This window comes from Dermacentor silvarum, chromosome 1 (genome assembly GCF_013339745.2).
Source record: "Dermacentor silvarum isolate Dsil-2018 chromosome 1, BIME_Dsil_1.4, whole genome shotgun sequence".
In the NCBI taxonomy this organism is placed as follows: domain Eukaryota; kingdom Metazoa; phylum Arthropoda; class Arachnida; order Ixodida; family Ixodidae; genus Dermacentor; species Dermacentor silvarum.
Window position 1 is genome coordinate 317,566,335 of NC_051154.1, and position 13,105 is coordinate 317,579,439.

General features: G+C 48.1%; 1 protein-coding gene across 1 annotated transcript; it reads left to right on the top strand.

Annotated features, from left to right (window-relative positions):
• The first annotated feature begins 9,880 nt into the window (after positions 1 to 9,880).
• Positions 9,881 to 12,238, top strand: LOC119442578 (uncharacterized protein K02A2.6-like). The gene is made up of 3 exons (XM_037707504.1): positions 9,881 to 10,798; positions 10,891 to 11,889; positions 11,939 to 12,238. Exons 1-3 carry the CDS (start codon positions 9,881 to 9,883, stop codon positions 12,236 to 12,238), a joined length of 2,217 nt encoding a protein of 738 aa, XP_037563432.1.
• The last annotated feature ends 867 nt before the right edge of the window (positions 12,239 to 13,105 follow it).

Consider the following 13,105-nt stretch of genomic DNA (forward strand, 5'->3'; position numbering starts at 1 on the left):
GTGGAGGCTAGTTGGTTCTTTAACACGGAAGCCAAATTGTGCTGCATAGCTGATATGAAATACTCCTAAGTAAGAATGCTAAGGCACACAAGACGGTGCACAATCATCTTGTGTGTTTCGTATGAACTATGCAGTGCAACTTGGCTTCCATGCAAAAGTCACACTGTACAAAAAACAAAATGACAAGTCCAGTGTATATCTCTTTTTTTGTTGTTGTGCTGTGTGCGTGTGCTTTTCTTGTATTTTTTGCACTCACTATGTTAAAGGGAAGCAATGCTCCCAATTTCATAGCAGGTGAATATTGTGCACCTGCAAAAAAATATAGAAAAAAGCTATTTATAGGTAATAGGCTGTGTTGACCTGTTGCATATAGAATGCCAGCTTTGCAAGAAAATAAAAATTTATAAGCAAACTTTTATTGGCAGAACCATTACAGCAAACTATATGTCTGATTTTCCATCTTAGACAATAGTGTACAATTTACATAGAGGTACACACGCTCCTGATGACTTGATGGTAGTGAATGCACGCAGCTGTTACATCTAGTGGACCTGTACAAAAGAGGGAAAAAAAGCACAAGTGAAGTACAAAGGATTAAAAAATCTGCAACTTGCACTCAAATATGAACATGTCACTGTGACAACCTGAGTGCTGCTGTGTAGCATTTTCTTATCCTGTTGGTCCGCGGGCACAAGTGCCTGTCTTGTATGAAGCTGCTTAGCACAGCTTCATGACAAGACTTCTCTATCCGCCATCCGAGAACACACTCTGTAGCGGTCAGGCTCCATTGAGAGACTTGCGGCAACAGGAAGGTAATGTGGGCAATTTAAGTACAGATTTTGGTTGCTAAAGCTGTACCAGACCGATGGGAAGCAAATTTTGTAACATACTTTAATATCCAAAATACTTGCGACTACTTAGAAGCAGCATGATCAGGTTTTCAAATAATACAAAGTGAACTTGCCCACAATAAAGCCCACAAGAAACAAGTTCCCGAAGGATTGTCAATGCCAGCTGGCGGTGTCAAGAACAATAAACGCTGAAGGTGACGCTCTTTAGATGCTGAAGTGTGCCCATGCCAAATCAAATAATCGGCCAAAAATATGTTGGGAACTTGTTCCTTGCAGTTGAGCCTTAATAATCCCAATGCCGCAGGCAACCATAAAGCAGTTAAACAACTACCAATGGAACTATGTTAGTGCATTGCTAATGAACAAATAAACCTCTTAACAGCATTGAAGTGTACAAATAAATTGTAAATTGCCACTGGGGTTAGGTTATATTAGGTTAGTTTGGGTGAGTTGACTAGAACTAGTTCTGCTTCCTTCTCGATGAAATGGTGTCATACTTTGAAAGTAGAGTAGAATAGAACTCGCTCTGCTTCCTTCACGATGAATGTGGCAATTCTTGGCCAGTAACGAGTTGACTAGAACTAGTTCTGTTTCCTTCATGATGAAATGTTCCCGTCTTGGCCAGCTGAGGTGACTAGAACTAGTTCTGCTTCCTTCACAATAAAATGTTGCCCTTCTTTGCTAGTACAGTTGACTAGAACTTAAAAGTGACTAGAACAATAAAAAAAGTTTCACATCACCGGGTTGTGCCAGTGTTTACTGGTAGCTTGTGGATACACTGAAACCTGATTAGAACAAGCAGGCCTATGCACTAAAATAGTTCACTATATTAGGAAACTCTTTAAATCCAAACTCACCTATAACGAAATGAAACAAAATTTTGCATTGTGTTTGTTCTACACGAATTTTTTGTCTTCAGTGGAAAATTAGGCCAGAGGTATCTGCTTTTTCGTAAACAAAACTACGCATAGTAGACAGCAATTTTTACTTGTGCTTTGAACAGCTTGCCAGTCACTAAAAGTAGTGACTCGATTGGATCTTACTTATAGTACACTGCTGGCATGCTTCCGAGCATTCTCACCATTTAGGCTCAAAAAAAGAAAAGCCTCTGTTATGAGCAAGTGTTTCGACACGAGTATCAGTCAGCAAGTTTTGTGTGTGCGATATAGAGGATAATTCAGTTTATGCTGGTCTGGTTTGTTATATTCAGGTTTCGCTATAGAACTGTACAAAGAGAATAACGCTATGTACTATGAGTATCGATATTTTCCTTGGCAGTAGCCAAACATGACTTAGAGCACACAATTACTTTGTTATCTAATTTATCCGCTAAAGGGCCAAGGCATGCTCTGTGAAATCTTCTTGAACAATATGCACAAGAAATGTCCAGTACTACTCCACCATATATCGGTTGCCTGCACACACAATGCAACTCATAAATGCAATCTTTTGGCCGCACACAAACAGTGAGAGAGCTTGCGAGTGGAAAATCGTCCATTTTGCCTTTTTGTATGCATTTCAGCAAATGTCTGCGCAGCATACTCTGATTAAGGTTTAAATTTTCTGGACTCCTATCTGGTGCTACGTGATACATATTTGCTATTGCAAACAAGCCACAGTCAAGCGTGTTGCACTAGTTTTGTGTCCCTTTAGTGCGAATAGTCAGCTTTGGCGACTGTAACTTTAGCATATTACAGATTTGCCTGACGGCATCAGAAGGAATATCTTAGTCAATTGAGTCATATACAAAGACTGTTTTCATCAGCATCAACATTGCTTACTGTAAGCCAGTGATCGGGGTTTCAGACATGCAAGATTTGAATAAAAGGGCTTTTTTACTTGAGTATATAGTAAACACTGGCCAAGAAGCACATCTTGAAAGCCATCCCAATGAGGAAATTTTGAATGAATTAAGTATTGTGCTGATATCGAGGTACCCTGTACTAAAGCATTTAAATCGACATCTGAAAGAAAGTAGCGTTTTGCAAACATTTAACATGTCTGCTGTCACCGTTGCAAGGCCTACTATATTCTTTTGCGATGACAAAAACTTGCGCTTAACAGCTTTGACTTTGTTTGGCCGTCCTCTTCTTGCTTTCACCAAAGGTACAAGCTTTGTACTATTCGAATGCCTGCAACTGCTCGTAGCAGTAATTTGGGGTAATGGAGCTGGTGTACCTTGTAAGCTAACTGTAATTTGATTACTAGGAAAGGTGGTTAAGTTCCTGAAGAATGCCTCACATGATGCTCCATTAGCTCCTTCTCACCACAATTAGCTAATACATCAGCAACAGCCTTGGACATTTCACAAAGTGTCTTGTAGGTGTAGGAATACTTTTTTTGTGCAGTGTCCAGCTTCGCAGATAGTGGCAGCTGAATGCTGCTTGTCACTACTGGTGTGGCACTAGAGGCCATGCAGCTGGCGCTCAGGAAACGATCTTTGCACCACCTGTCCAGTATGCATGCTTTGTCAAAAAGGTCTTGCTGGGCAAAATGTCGAGCTGCTAAAATGTGCGCACAAGGCAAACTGTACTGATTATAAAAAGCACACATGCAACGCGTCAGGCATAATGAAACACTGTGCTTGGAACTTGCTGAAGCCACTACTTAAGATTTAGTAATGGAATTGACCAGATTATCTACTCCTTTAAACCGTTCATACTGCTCAAGTACTTTACCTGTGGCCTCAGAAGTACAATTACGGGACAAGGCTAGCTGAAATAGCTCACTGGCATCACTTACATTTAGGTTCAGCTTCATTTCTTTAAACTTGGAAAATTTTTAAGATAAGAAATCCATGTTAATATAACTTACTAATGCTTCTATGGCTCGAACCAAATGCATGCTTGAAGTGAGATAACTTTTAATCTTTTGATTGTGACACTCAATGCGATTATTCGTGTTCTTGCCAAATGTAGGAAGTTCTTGCCGATATGCATGTACCCACATTTCTTTACAGGAGTGCCAGTTCTGCATGTAATAAGAAATAAAATCTTTAGAAGCTTCGAGCTTTAAAATCTTTAAAATCTTCGAGCTCAGCAAGCCTGTCTAAGTAGTCCTGCATAGTGAAGGAATAAACGATTTTCTTTAAGAGAGGAAGTAACTGATCACGCTGGAGTCTAGCTTTCTCATTTACCTTTTGCTGAAAGCAGTGCAGCACATTCCATGTACACAACAAAATTTCAAAATTAGGAAGAATCTTGGTCAAAATGCGTAGCTCATTCATATCTTTATCTGTCATGACTACTCTTCAAGCCGACACAACAAACGCATTAAAATCTGCGAACTTGGCAAATATAGCCTGCACAATTTCAGTTGTTTCATTTCCTAAAAGGCATAACACACAAGTCTCCCGCGACTTCCACCGTCTTCAATCAAAATAGAGTACAAGATATAGCCTTCAATATTTACTTTATATGTTCCGTCAATAAATAAAATCTCTGGATACTTTTCTAAAATCTCACGCATGTGCATTGTCTGAAGCAGCACAAATTGCAGGTTATTACTGTGATTCTTTTCATAGTGAATGACCAGTTTGGATTATTTGCTAACAAGGTGTCTATTTTTTTCTAAAACCATTTTTCCGTGAGCCTGCTCGTTGCGAATAGGAATAGAAAACCTTTGCTTGTAATTGTTAACATCTTTCGTAGTTACCTTCTTGCCTGTTTTCTGTTTTTCTGACCAAATTTTTAAAATGCTTTGGGCCAATCATTTGGCAAAATCAAAGAATTCTGCCTTCTGAATCAGCTGCAAACTAAGCGTGATTACGCCTAGTTTGCAGCTTGGTTATTTTATAGTGCAGAGTAGGCGATTTGCACAGGCTTACAGATACTGCCATTTCACAACCAGTACCATTGTATGCTTGCTTGGATCGCTTTCCTGTGCCTCATGGTTTTATGGCATGACCATGAACACAGCGGTATGAAATCCTAATATACTCAAACGCTTTAGATTCTGTTGCAAATGGACTTCAGTGAGACTTATTTATTTTGACGATGTGCTTGCCCTCCCTGCACCACTCATTAAAGCTTTACCTAAAAGAAATAAAATTATAAAATGTTGCATTTAAATAAACTTTGCTGCCTCCACCATGCAATACATTCACAAGGTTAGGAACTCTGGTTGTGTTGGCACCAGCTCCTTCACAAACAGCCTGGGCATCAGAGCTGGCAGGCCTGCAGCTGGATGTCAAAGCATCCTCACAACACCTAAGTCGTGTGGAAGCAATGCACCCAGCTTTGTTAAGGTCACCAGCCTCTGTGCCAGGATTACTCGTGATCTGCCCTCCATCTTGCATTGTTCCTGGCCTACAGCACTTGCAGACAGTGACCTCATTTGGAACACCATTTATGACAGGTCTGCACTCAGCCATAGCAACTAACAAGCAGTCTTTATTCTGCCTGCTAGCCACATGCTGCACCTTGCCAAAACTATCACAAATGGCATCCCGAGAGGCACTGGCTTGTCCTTCAAGCTTGCTACCAGAGACAGTAGAGCGAGTGAGTGAGTGATAACTTTATTATTAGAAGGGGTGAGGGAGACTAAGCCACGTAGGCTGCCAGGCTGTGCTTCACGATGGCGTCTTCAGCTCGTGCCAGGACCCGTGTCTGGATGTCTCGGTCGGCGCTGGAGAGAAGGGCCTCCCATTGTTCGTTGGTGGGGGGTGGCGAGACGAGGTCGGCGGGCGGGGGATCTTCCTGGCAGCCCCAGAGGATGTGGTTCAACGAGGCAACGTCGCCGCACAGGCAGCAGCGTGGATGGAGAAGAAGCAGACTCAGACTTTCCACTGTCAATGTGTGTCTGCTTCTGACTTACAACTGCTGTCAAAGGTGAAGCGAACTTCAAGAACTTGGCAGCTGTCGCAGCAAGAATTTTGCCTTCCCTGTCTGCAGCCAGGTTGCAGCTCCATTCTTGCTTGCACAGTGCCGCAGCCTTCTGCCACCGCCTCTTCGATACTAACTGTCACCACTCACTGTTTCCACTCACTGTCACCACACTGGAAGACAGCCTCTGGCACACCTGCTTCTCAAGCACTGGCCTCTCCTCCAACAGAAGAGCACATAACATGAGCACTCTCATGCTTCTGTGTGGCTCTCCTAGTTCTCCTGACACAAGTGGTGCTTGCATCTCGACCAGGGATCATTGGCTCACCAGACCTCTGCTTGGCTTTTCCCCTGCTTGGTACACTTGTGCCATGGAAAATGGGGGAAGGCAGGCTGTCCCAGGTCCACCAAGCCTTGCTACCCTTGCAGCGGACACGGACACCGCCAGAAAGTGAAAAGCCAGCACCTTGAAGGGTTTTGGTCTCCTGGTTGGTGTCGGCCCTCTGCAAGGGAGCAGTGCTGGCTTTCCAGACAGGAGCTGGTGCTGTGGAAGGTCCACTTGCTGCATGAGAAGAAATGAAAATATGCAAACCAAGTAGGGGAAACTCCGCCTCGGTGATGGCAGGGATGCTTGTCCTGCCGAGTCCAGCTGGCCCATGAAGAAGGTGCCTGGGTCTCCTTGTAGCACTGCTGGATGTGGCTTCTCTCCAGATGGATGGACAGGGTGCAGGCCACCTGGTACAGGTACTCTGTCAGCACCTTGTTACCAAAGCGGCTCGGGTGGACACCATCTCTGCTCAGGTAGCTGGGCCAGTCATCAACGAGACCACCCAGGACAGTGAAGCCACCCTCGTGGCAGTACTGCATCAGGGCAGCATTAACCTTTATGTAGTTGTCAGAAGAATGGCAAAAAAAAGCTACATGCACCATAGGATTCATTTCAATGTTCCCCTGAGCTAGCTGGCGATACTTGTCGATGCACACACTGACACTGTCAACAGTATTGTTAGTGCCAACGTGCACGATGACAACAAAAGCAGCTAGCTTGCTAGCAATCATTGACAGCAAGTACTCAATCCTTATTCCTCTATGCGCGGCAACACTGACTGACAAACTACGACGCGATGGGAAATACTGGTCCACGTCGCCGCACAGCCGAGTCACCATCGAGTCGCCGGCAACCTAAACACTTATTTTGCAAGCAGTACAATCTAAAATGACACCGAGAAGAAGAAAAGAAATACAACTGAGAAAAAATAAATCTGAGCTTTTTCACAAACGAAAGAAGGCTACCTTCTAGTCAGCAGTATATATGCTGACAAATCCGAGAATAACGCGCTAGGGATGAACGAAGCAAGCGGTCGCGAACAAGAGCAGCAAGATCGGCAGACACAACTTATGAGGAAAGATTATATAACGCTAGAAAATATAAAATAGCGCTGCAATGCAGCTTTCGCGCATATAAAACAAAGCAAGCGGTCGCGAACAAGAGCAACAAGATCGGCAGATACACGACAAATACAATCAGAATACAATAAAAATACTTATTGGAAAAGATTAATATAACGCTAGCAAATATAAAATAACGCTGCAATGCAGTTTTCGCGCATATAAAACGATGATGTTGAAGGCTTACGAGGATGCAGCAGGCTTGGGGCCAGCAGAAAAGCACGACCCGCAAGCGCGGCTGACGGGATGATGCGTACTGATGCTTTGAATGGTCACGTGCGAACAAAGAATCAAACTACGCGCCTACAAAAAAACCGGAAATACGCGTGCGTGTGACGTTGATTTTTAGTGACGTCACTTCCGTGCGTTGCTGGAGCCGTGTTCTGTGTGGACTCGTCTAGAGTGCACTGCGGCACAGCAGTCACTGCCAAAGAACATTACTCCTCCAGGTTACTTTTTTTAGACATAATAAGTTTGGTGCCTGATGGCGAGCCACATTTGCGGAATGCTTGCAAAAACAGTAGCTTACATTGTCTTTCACTAGAATAGAGATATCAGCATCACCGAGACCGCCACTGCCTGCGAGCAAGAAGCTGTGGTCTGTTCATTGCGGATCCATAAATAAAATAAAGAGGGCAGGCGAAAATGAACTATTCTGTATCATGTACATTTGCGCTCAAGTTCACATGCTTACTTTATGATGCCAGCTGCTAGAGTTTAAAGAGAACTTTGCAGAGAAACTTCATCATGTATCTTCACATGACCTGAACTTCCACCAACTCACCAGGAACCAGATAAAGAGCAGCAAGATTGGTCACAACTCGAACTTACCAATATTACTAAAGAGTCACGCGACACAGCATATATATTGCGTTGCATTACCCCAAACATGGCTCCACACAATACTTTTCTCTGAAAACATATGTGAATGCAGGGAACTGCAGTACGTTTACCATTGTAGTGAAGTTGATCAGCTCGATCACAGAGAAGAGAAAGGAATGACAAATTGTCCTCCAGCCTAGCCCCTCCCAAAATGGCAATTCTTTCTGACCAGATCAATCTTATACGTATTTTTACTTAATATAATACTACAATGAGTATGGTTATTGTATCGGAGAGTGGATAAGAGTTGGTCAGCAATGTCAAATGCACACAACCTGTGACTTACAAAACAAACGAAACTGCTCACTAGTGACAGTTTTCTTTTGTAACAACTTGGCTCTTGACAAGTTTCTCATTCTATAAAGGTTTGTATAGTGAAATATTTGGAGGCATTTGAGGTATCACCTGACCCAAGGGACTTCTAGTGGCAGCCTGTCTGGATCTCGTGATTCCTGACACCCACCAATATACAGCACATTGTGACGATCGTGCGACGTAACCCCAGCCATATTTTTAGTTGGCCTGCTAGGCTCAGTGACCCGCCAAAGCTCGGTGGGCAACATTGGTTCACCGCATTGAATAAACTTCGCGAGCACAGCTGCTTGGCGGTCAGTCATCGTTCATCACCACCACGCTGCGCGTCGTATCTGGGACGGGGGTTCCTCGGCCCCTCCCCTTTCGTTCACGGTCCGGGGTGGATCGTGACACTGGCGACGAGGGAAGCCCACGTGTCGACCCAAGCCACCGAGAGCAGTGAGACACCGCCCCCCGTTCCTGCCGCCATACGGGAGGCTCGAGCCGTTCGAAGGTGATGGGTCCACCTGGCCAGTCTACGAGGAAGGAGTTCACGTGTTTTTCCGGGCGAACGACACACCCGAGGCAAAACAGCAGGATATTTTTCTGGCCAGTTGCAGGACCCGCGTCTTCAGTCTCCTGCTCGACCTTCTCAAGCCGGCCACACCGCATGTCAAGACACTCAGTGAGCTGCTCAACACATTGCGGTCGCACTTCAGCCCGGCACCGTCAACGTTAATGGAGCGTTTTCGCTTCAACAACCGGAGCCGCCGCGAAGGAGAGACCCTCGGCCAGTTCGTCGCTGCGTTACGAGGGTTAGCGAGTGCCTGCGCCTTCGGGGACCAGGGGCGCGATCTTGTACGCGTTCCAAAATGGAACGGAGGCGTTCCGTTCCATCGAGCCGCACACGATTGGTCAATTTGAACGTCGCGGTTGAAATTCGCCAATCGTGTGCGGCTCGATGGAACGGAACGCCTCCGTTCCATTTTGGAACGCGTACAAGATCGTGCCCCAGCTCGACTCGCTGCTCCGGGACCGTTTCGTCTGCGGGATAAACAACCCCACCATGCAGACACGACTCCTGGAGCTTCCTGATCGCTCGCTGGATGACGTCGTGAAGGCAGCGCAGGCGATGGACGCTGCGGCCAAGGATGCCGGCGAGATTGCACGCGCGACCGGCTCACCGTCGACGGAAGCAACGGTCAACAAGATGACGACTAAGGGTGTTACGTGCAGTCGCTGCGGTGGTGACCACTCCCCCTCTCACAGTGCCAGTTCTCCCAAGCACAATGCTTCACGTGCGGAAAAACTGGGCACCTCGCACGGGTTTGCCGAGGGGCGAGGACGAACAGCGGACAGCAGCCTGGAGCAAGCCCAGGTTCCACACAAGCCCGCGGTCAGGGTAGCCGTCGCAAAGGTTCGCGACGAAGACGTGCGTCAGCAGGCGCGGGTCCTTCAGCGGCCAGGCTCCACGTCGTGGCCGAGAACCCGCCAATCTTCGACATGTGGCACACAGGCCTTATTCCGTCGTCTGTGCCACCGTATCTGCTGACCGTTGAAGTCTGCGGGCACCCCATTTCCATGAAGCTGGACACAGGGGCCAGCGTGTCGGTCATGGCCGGGAAACTGTTCAAGCATATTTTCCCCCGACGTGTCCGTCCAGGCTTCGGGCGTGATGCTGCGCAGCTACTCCGGACAGCTCTCCCAGGTCCAAGGGCAGGCCAGGTCAGCGTTTGCTTTGGTGACAGGGAGGCAACCCTTCCCCTTTATTTAACCAAGGGGTCATCACCGACACTGCTGGGCCGAAACTGGATTCACGCACTGGGCATTCAGTTGCCGGAGTACCAAGAGGCCGTCCTACATGTGGTCAAAGACGTCCCAAGCCTTTTGACCGATTTCAAGTCCCTGTTCCAACCGGAGGTGGGTACATTTGCTGGCACGACGGCTAGCATTCACATTCCTGAGGGAGCCAGGCCTCGTTTTTTCAAGCCTCGCCCACTGCCGTTCGCCCTGAAGGACAGGGTCACCCAGGAGCTGCAACGGTTACAGCGAGAGGGCATCCTGGTGCCCATCAAGACGTCTGATTGGGCCGCTCCCATAGTTCCAGTACTCAAGCGAGATGGGAGTGTCAGGATCTGCGGGGATTTCAAGGTCACCATCAACCCCGTCGCTACCGTTGAGAAGTACCCGCTGCCCCGGATTGAAGATCTCTGGTCAGCGTTGTCCGGGGGACAGAAGTTCACAAAGCTCGACCTCAGAGATGCTTACCAGCAGCTGGTGCTCCAGGATGCCTCCCGGAAGTATGTCACGACATCGACAACTTTGGGGCTCTTCCAGTACACGCGCATACCGTTTGGCGTGGCCTCAGCCCCGGCCATTTTTCAGAGAGAGATGGACAACCTCTTCAGAGGCATGAGGCACGTGGCGGTGTACTTGGACGACATCCTGGTTACTGGCACCGACAACGGAGACCACCTGCAGAACCTGCACAACGTCCTGGCACGATTGCAGGACACCGGTCTCAAGCTCAAGCTGGAAAAGTGCGTTTTCCTGGCCCCCAGCGTTGAGTACCTGGGACACGTCATTTCCAGGCTGGCCTGTCTCCAGCCCCCCGCAAAGTTGATGCTGTGCTCAAGGCGGCAAAGCCCCATATCAAGAAGGAGCTTCAGAGCTACCTCGGCCTCATCAACTTCTACAGGAGTTTCCTACCGAACCTGTCGGCGCATCTACAGCCCCTCCATCTTCTACTTCGAGATGGTCAGCAGTGGACCTGGAAGGAGCAGGAAGTGGCATTCCAGCGCAGCAAGGAGCTAATCACCAAGGCTCCAGTGCTGGTGCACTTTGATCCGGACAAGCCAGTCATCCTAAAAGTAGATGCGTCGCCGTACGGCGTGGGAGCTGTCGTGGCGCACCGGGACAAGGATGGCCAGGAACGCCCTGTTTCGTTTGCTTCCCGTCGGCTTCTTGTTGCAGAGCAACGTTACAGCCAGCTGGATAAGGAAGGCCTGGCCCTCATGTTTGGGGTCGAGCGCTTTCACCAGTACCTGTGGGGCAGAGAATTTCAGGCAATCACAGACCAGTACCTGTGGGGCAGAGAATTTGAGGCAATCACGGACCACAAGCCGCTGCTGGGTCTGCTGGGGCCGGACAAGGCGGTTCCCGTGCAGGCCTCGCCTCGAGTGGTATGCTGGGCCTTGAGGCTTGCTGCCTACAACTACCGGCTGGTCTACCGTCCGGGAAAGGACCTGGGACCTGCTAATGCCCTTAGCCGCCTGCCCCTGCCGGAGCTGCCAGCTGCTGCTCCAGAGCCTGCTGAACTGTTCATGCTGGAGCACGCGTACCCGGAGGTACTCTCCAGATCTGCGGTGTCGCTGGCGACCAGCCGGGATCCAATCCTGTCCCAGGTGGTGAAAGCGGTGTCCCAAGGGGAGGAGTTGGTGCAGCAGGCTTACAGCCACAAGGCTGCCGAGCTGAACCTGCAGCAGGGCTGCCTACTCTGGGGTTCCAGGGTGGTGATCCCACAAAGTCTTCGGTCCAGGGTCCTGCAGTTGCTGCACGCGGGTCATCCTGGTGTAGAAAAGACGAAGATGGTGGCCCGGTCTCACGTTTGGTGGCCTGGACATTGCTCACATGGTGCAGAGCTGCCAGGTCTGCCAGGAGCACCAGCGGGCCTCACGTCATGTGGAGATCACGCCCTGGCCACTCCCACAGAGACCCTGGTCCCGCTTGCATGTGGATTTTGGGGGTCCCTTCAAGGGCCACTACTTCCTGGTAGTGGTGGACGCCTTTTTGAAGTGGGTGGAGGTCCTACCTGTCACCACTCCTTCAGCAGGCGCGACCATTGCAGCGCTGCGACAGGTCTTTGCCGCCCAGGGGTTGCCGGACGTCATCATGTCCGACAATGGCCCCGCTTTCGCCAGCACAGAGTACCTGGCCTAGCTGACAAAGAACTGAATTCGCCGGATGATGGTTCCGCCGTACCACCCTGCTTCAAACGGTGCAGCCGAGTGGGTGGTACAGACAATCAAGGAGATGAGTAACACGAGAACAAGGTGAGGGCAGGAGCCAACGTTTCGACAAGTGGACTTGTCTTCTTCAAGGCAACATATGCTCTCCTCGGCCCAGTATATATGGGTAGGGTTCTTCTAAAGGGGAGAGAAGGTGAGGCGGGTGGGTGAGGTAACGAGTGAGAGTGTGTTAGCGGCGAGGGTGTAGAAGTGAAAAGAAATATAATGCACTACTGATAGTCGGTGGAGGAGTTTGAGGCAGCACCGTGTGTTAGCAGGTTGACGTGTCATGGCAGGTTCCTCTTTTCAGGCAAGGGGTCTGGAAAAGGGGGGGGGGGGTCTGCTCGGCTGGGGGTCAGTGAACTATTGTGCCTGCCAGGGAGAATAAAAGTAGCGTCAGAAAAATGGTGTTCAGGCGCACCAAAATGAAAAAAAAAAAAGGTGGTAAAGTGGGGGGGTGTTGATATATAGATAAAAGGACGAAAGGGTTGAGTGACAGCAATGGGAGGTTGGCATATTGTTGACAATCGCATAAAAAAATTTTAAAAAAAATGAAAAATACAAAAAATCACCTAGGCAACTCAATGAACAATCACTAAGTGCTGTTGCCTATGCTTTTCAATTTAGCATAGCGAATAGATTCTAAAGCTCCCTTTGACACGTTCATGCCTATTGGTTGCAATGTATTGAACTTATGAATGAGGTACGATTCTTTATCATCATACCGTATTGGCGGAGCAGCGCACTGACAAGGACAAAGTGTAGAGACAAAAGAATAAATGACACTGCAGCGAGTGTC

Coding starts and splice junctions, on each gene's coding strand:
- LOC119442578 (XM_037707504.1), top strand. CDS start 9,881: ATGAAGCTGGACACAGGGGCCAGCGTGTCGGTCATGGCCGGGAAACTG. Junction 10,799..10,890: donor AGAACCTGCACAACGTCCTG/GCACGATTGCAG, acceptor CGTCATTTCCAG/GCTGGCCTGTCTCCAGCCCC. Junction 11,890..11,938: donor GTGTAGAAAAGACGAAGATG/GTGGCCCGGTCT, acceptor CACATGGTGCAG/AGCTGCCAGGTCTGCCAGGA.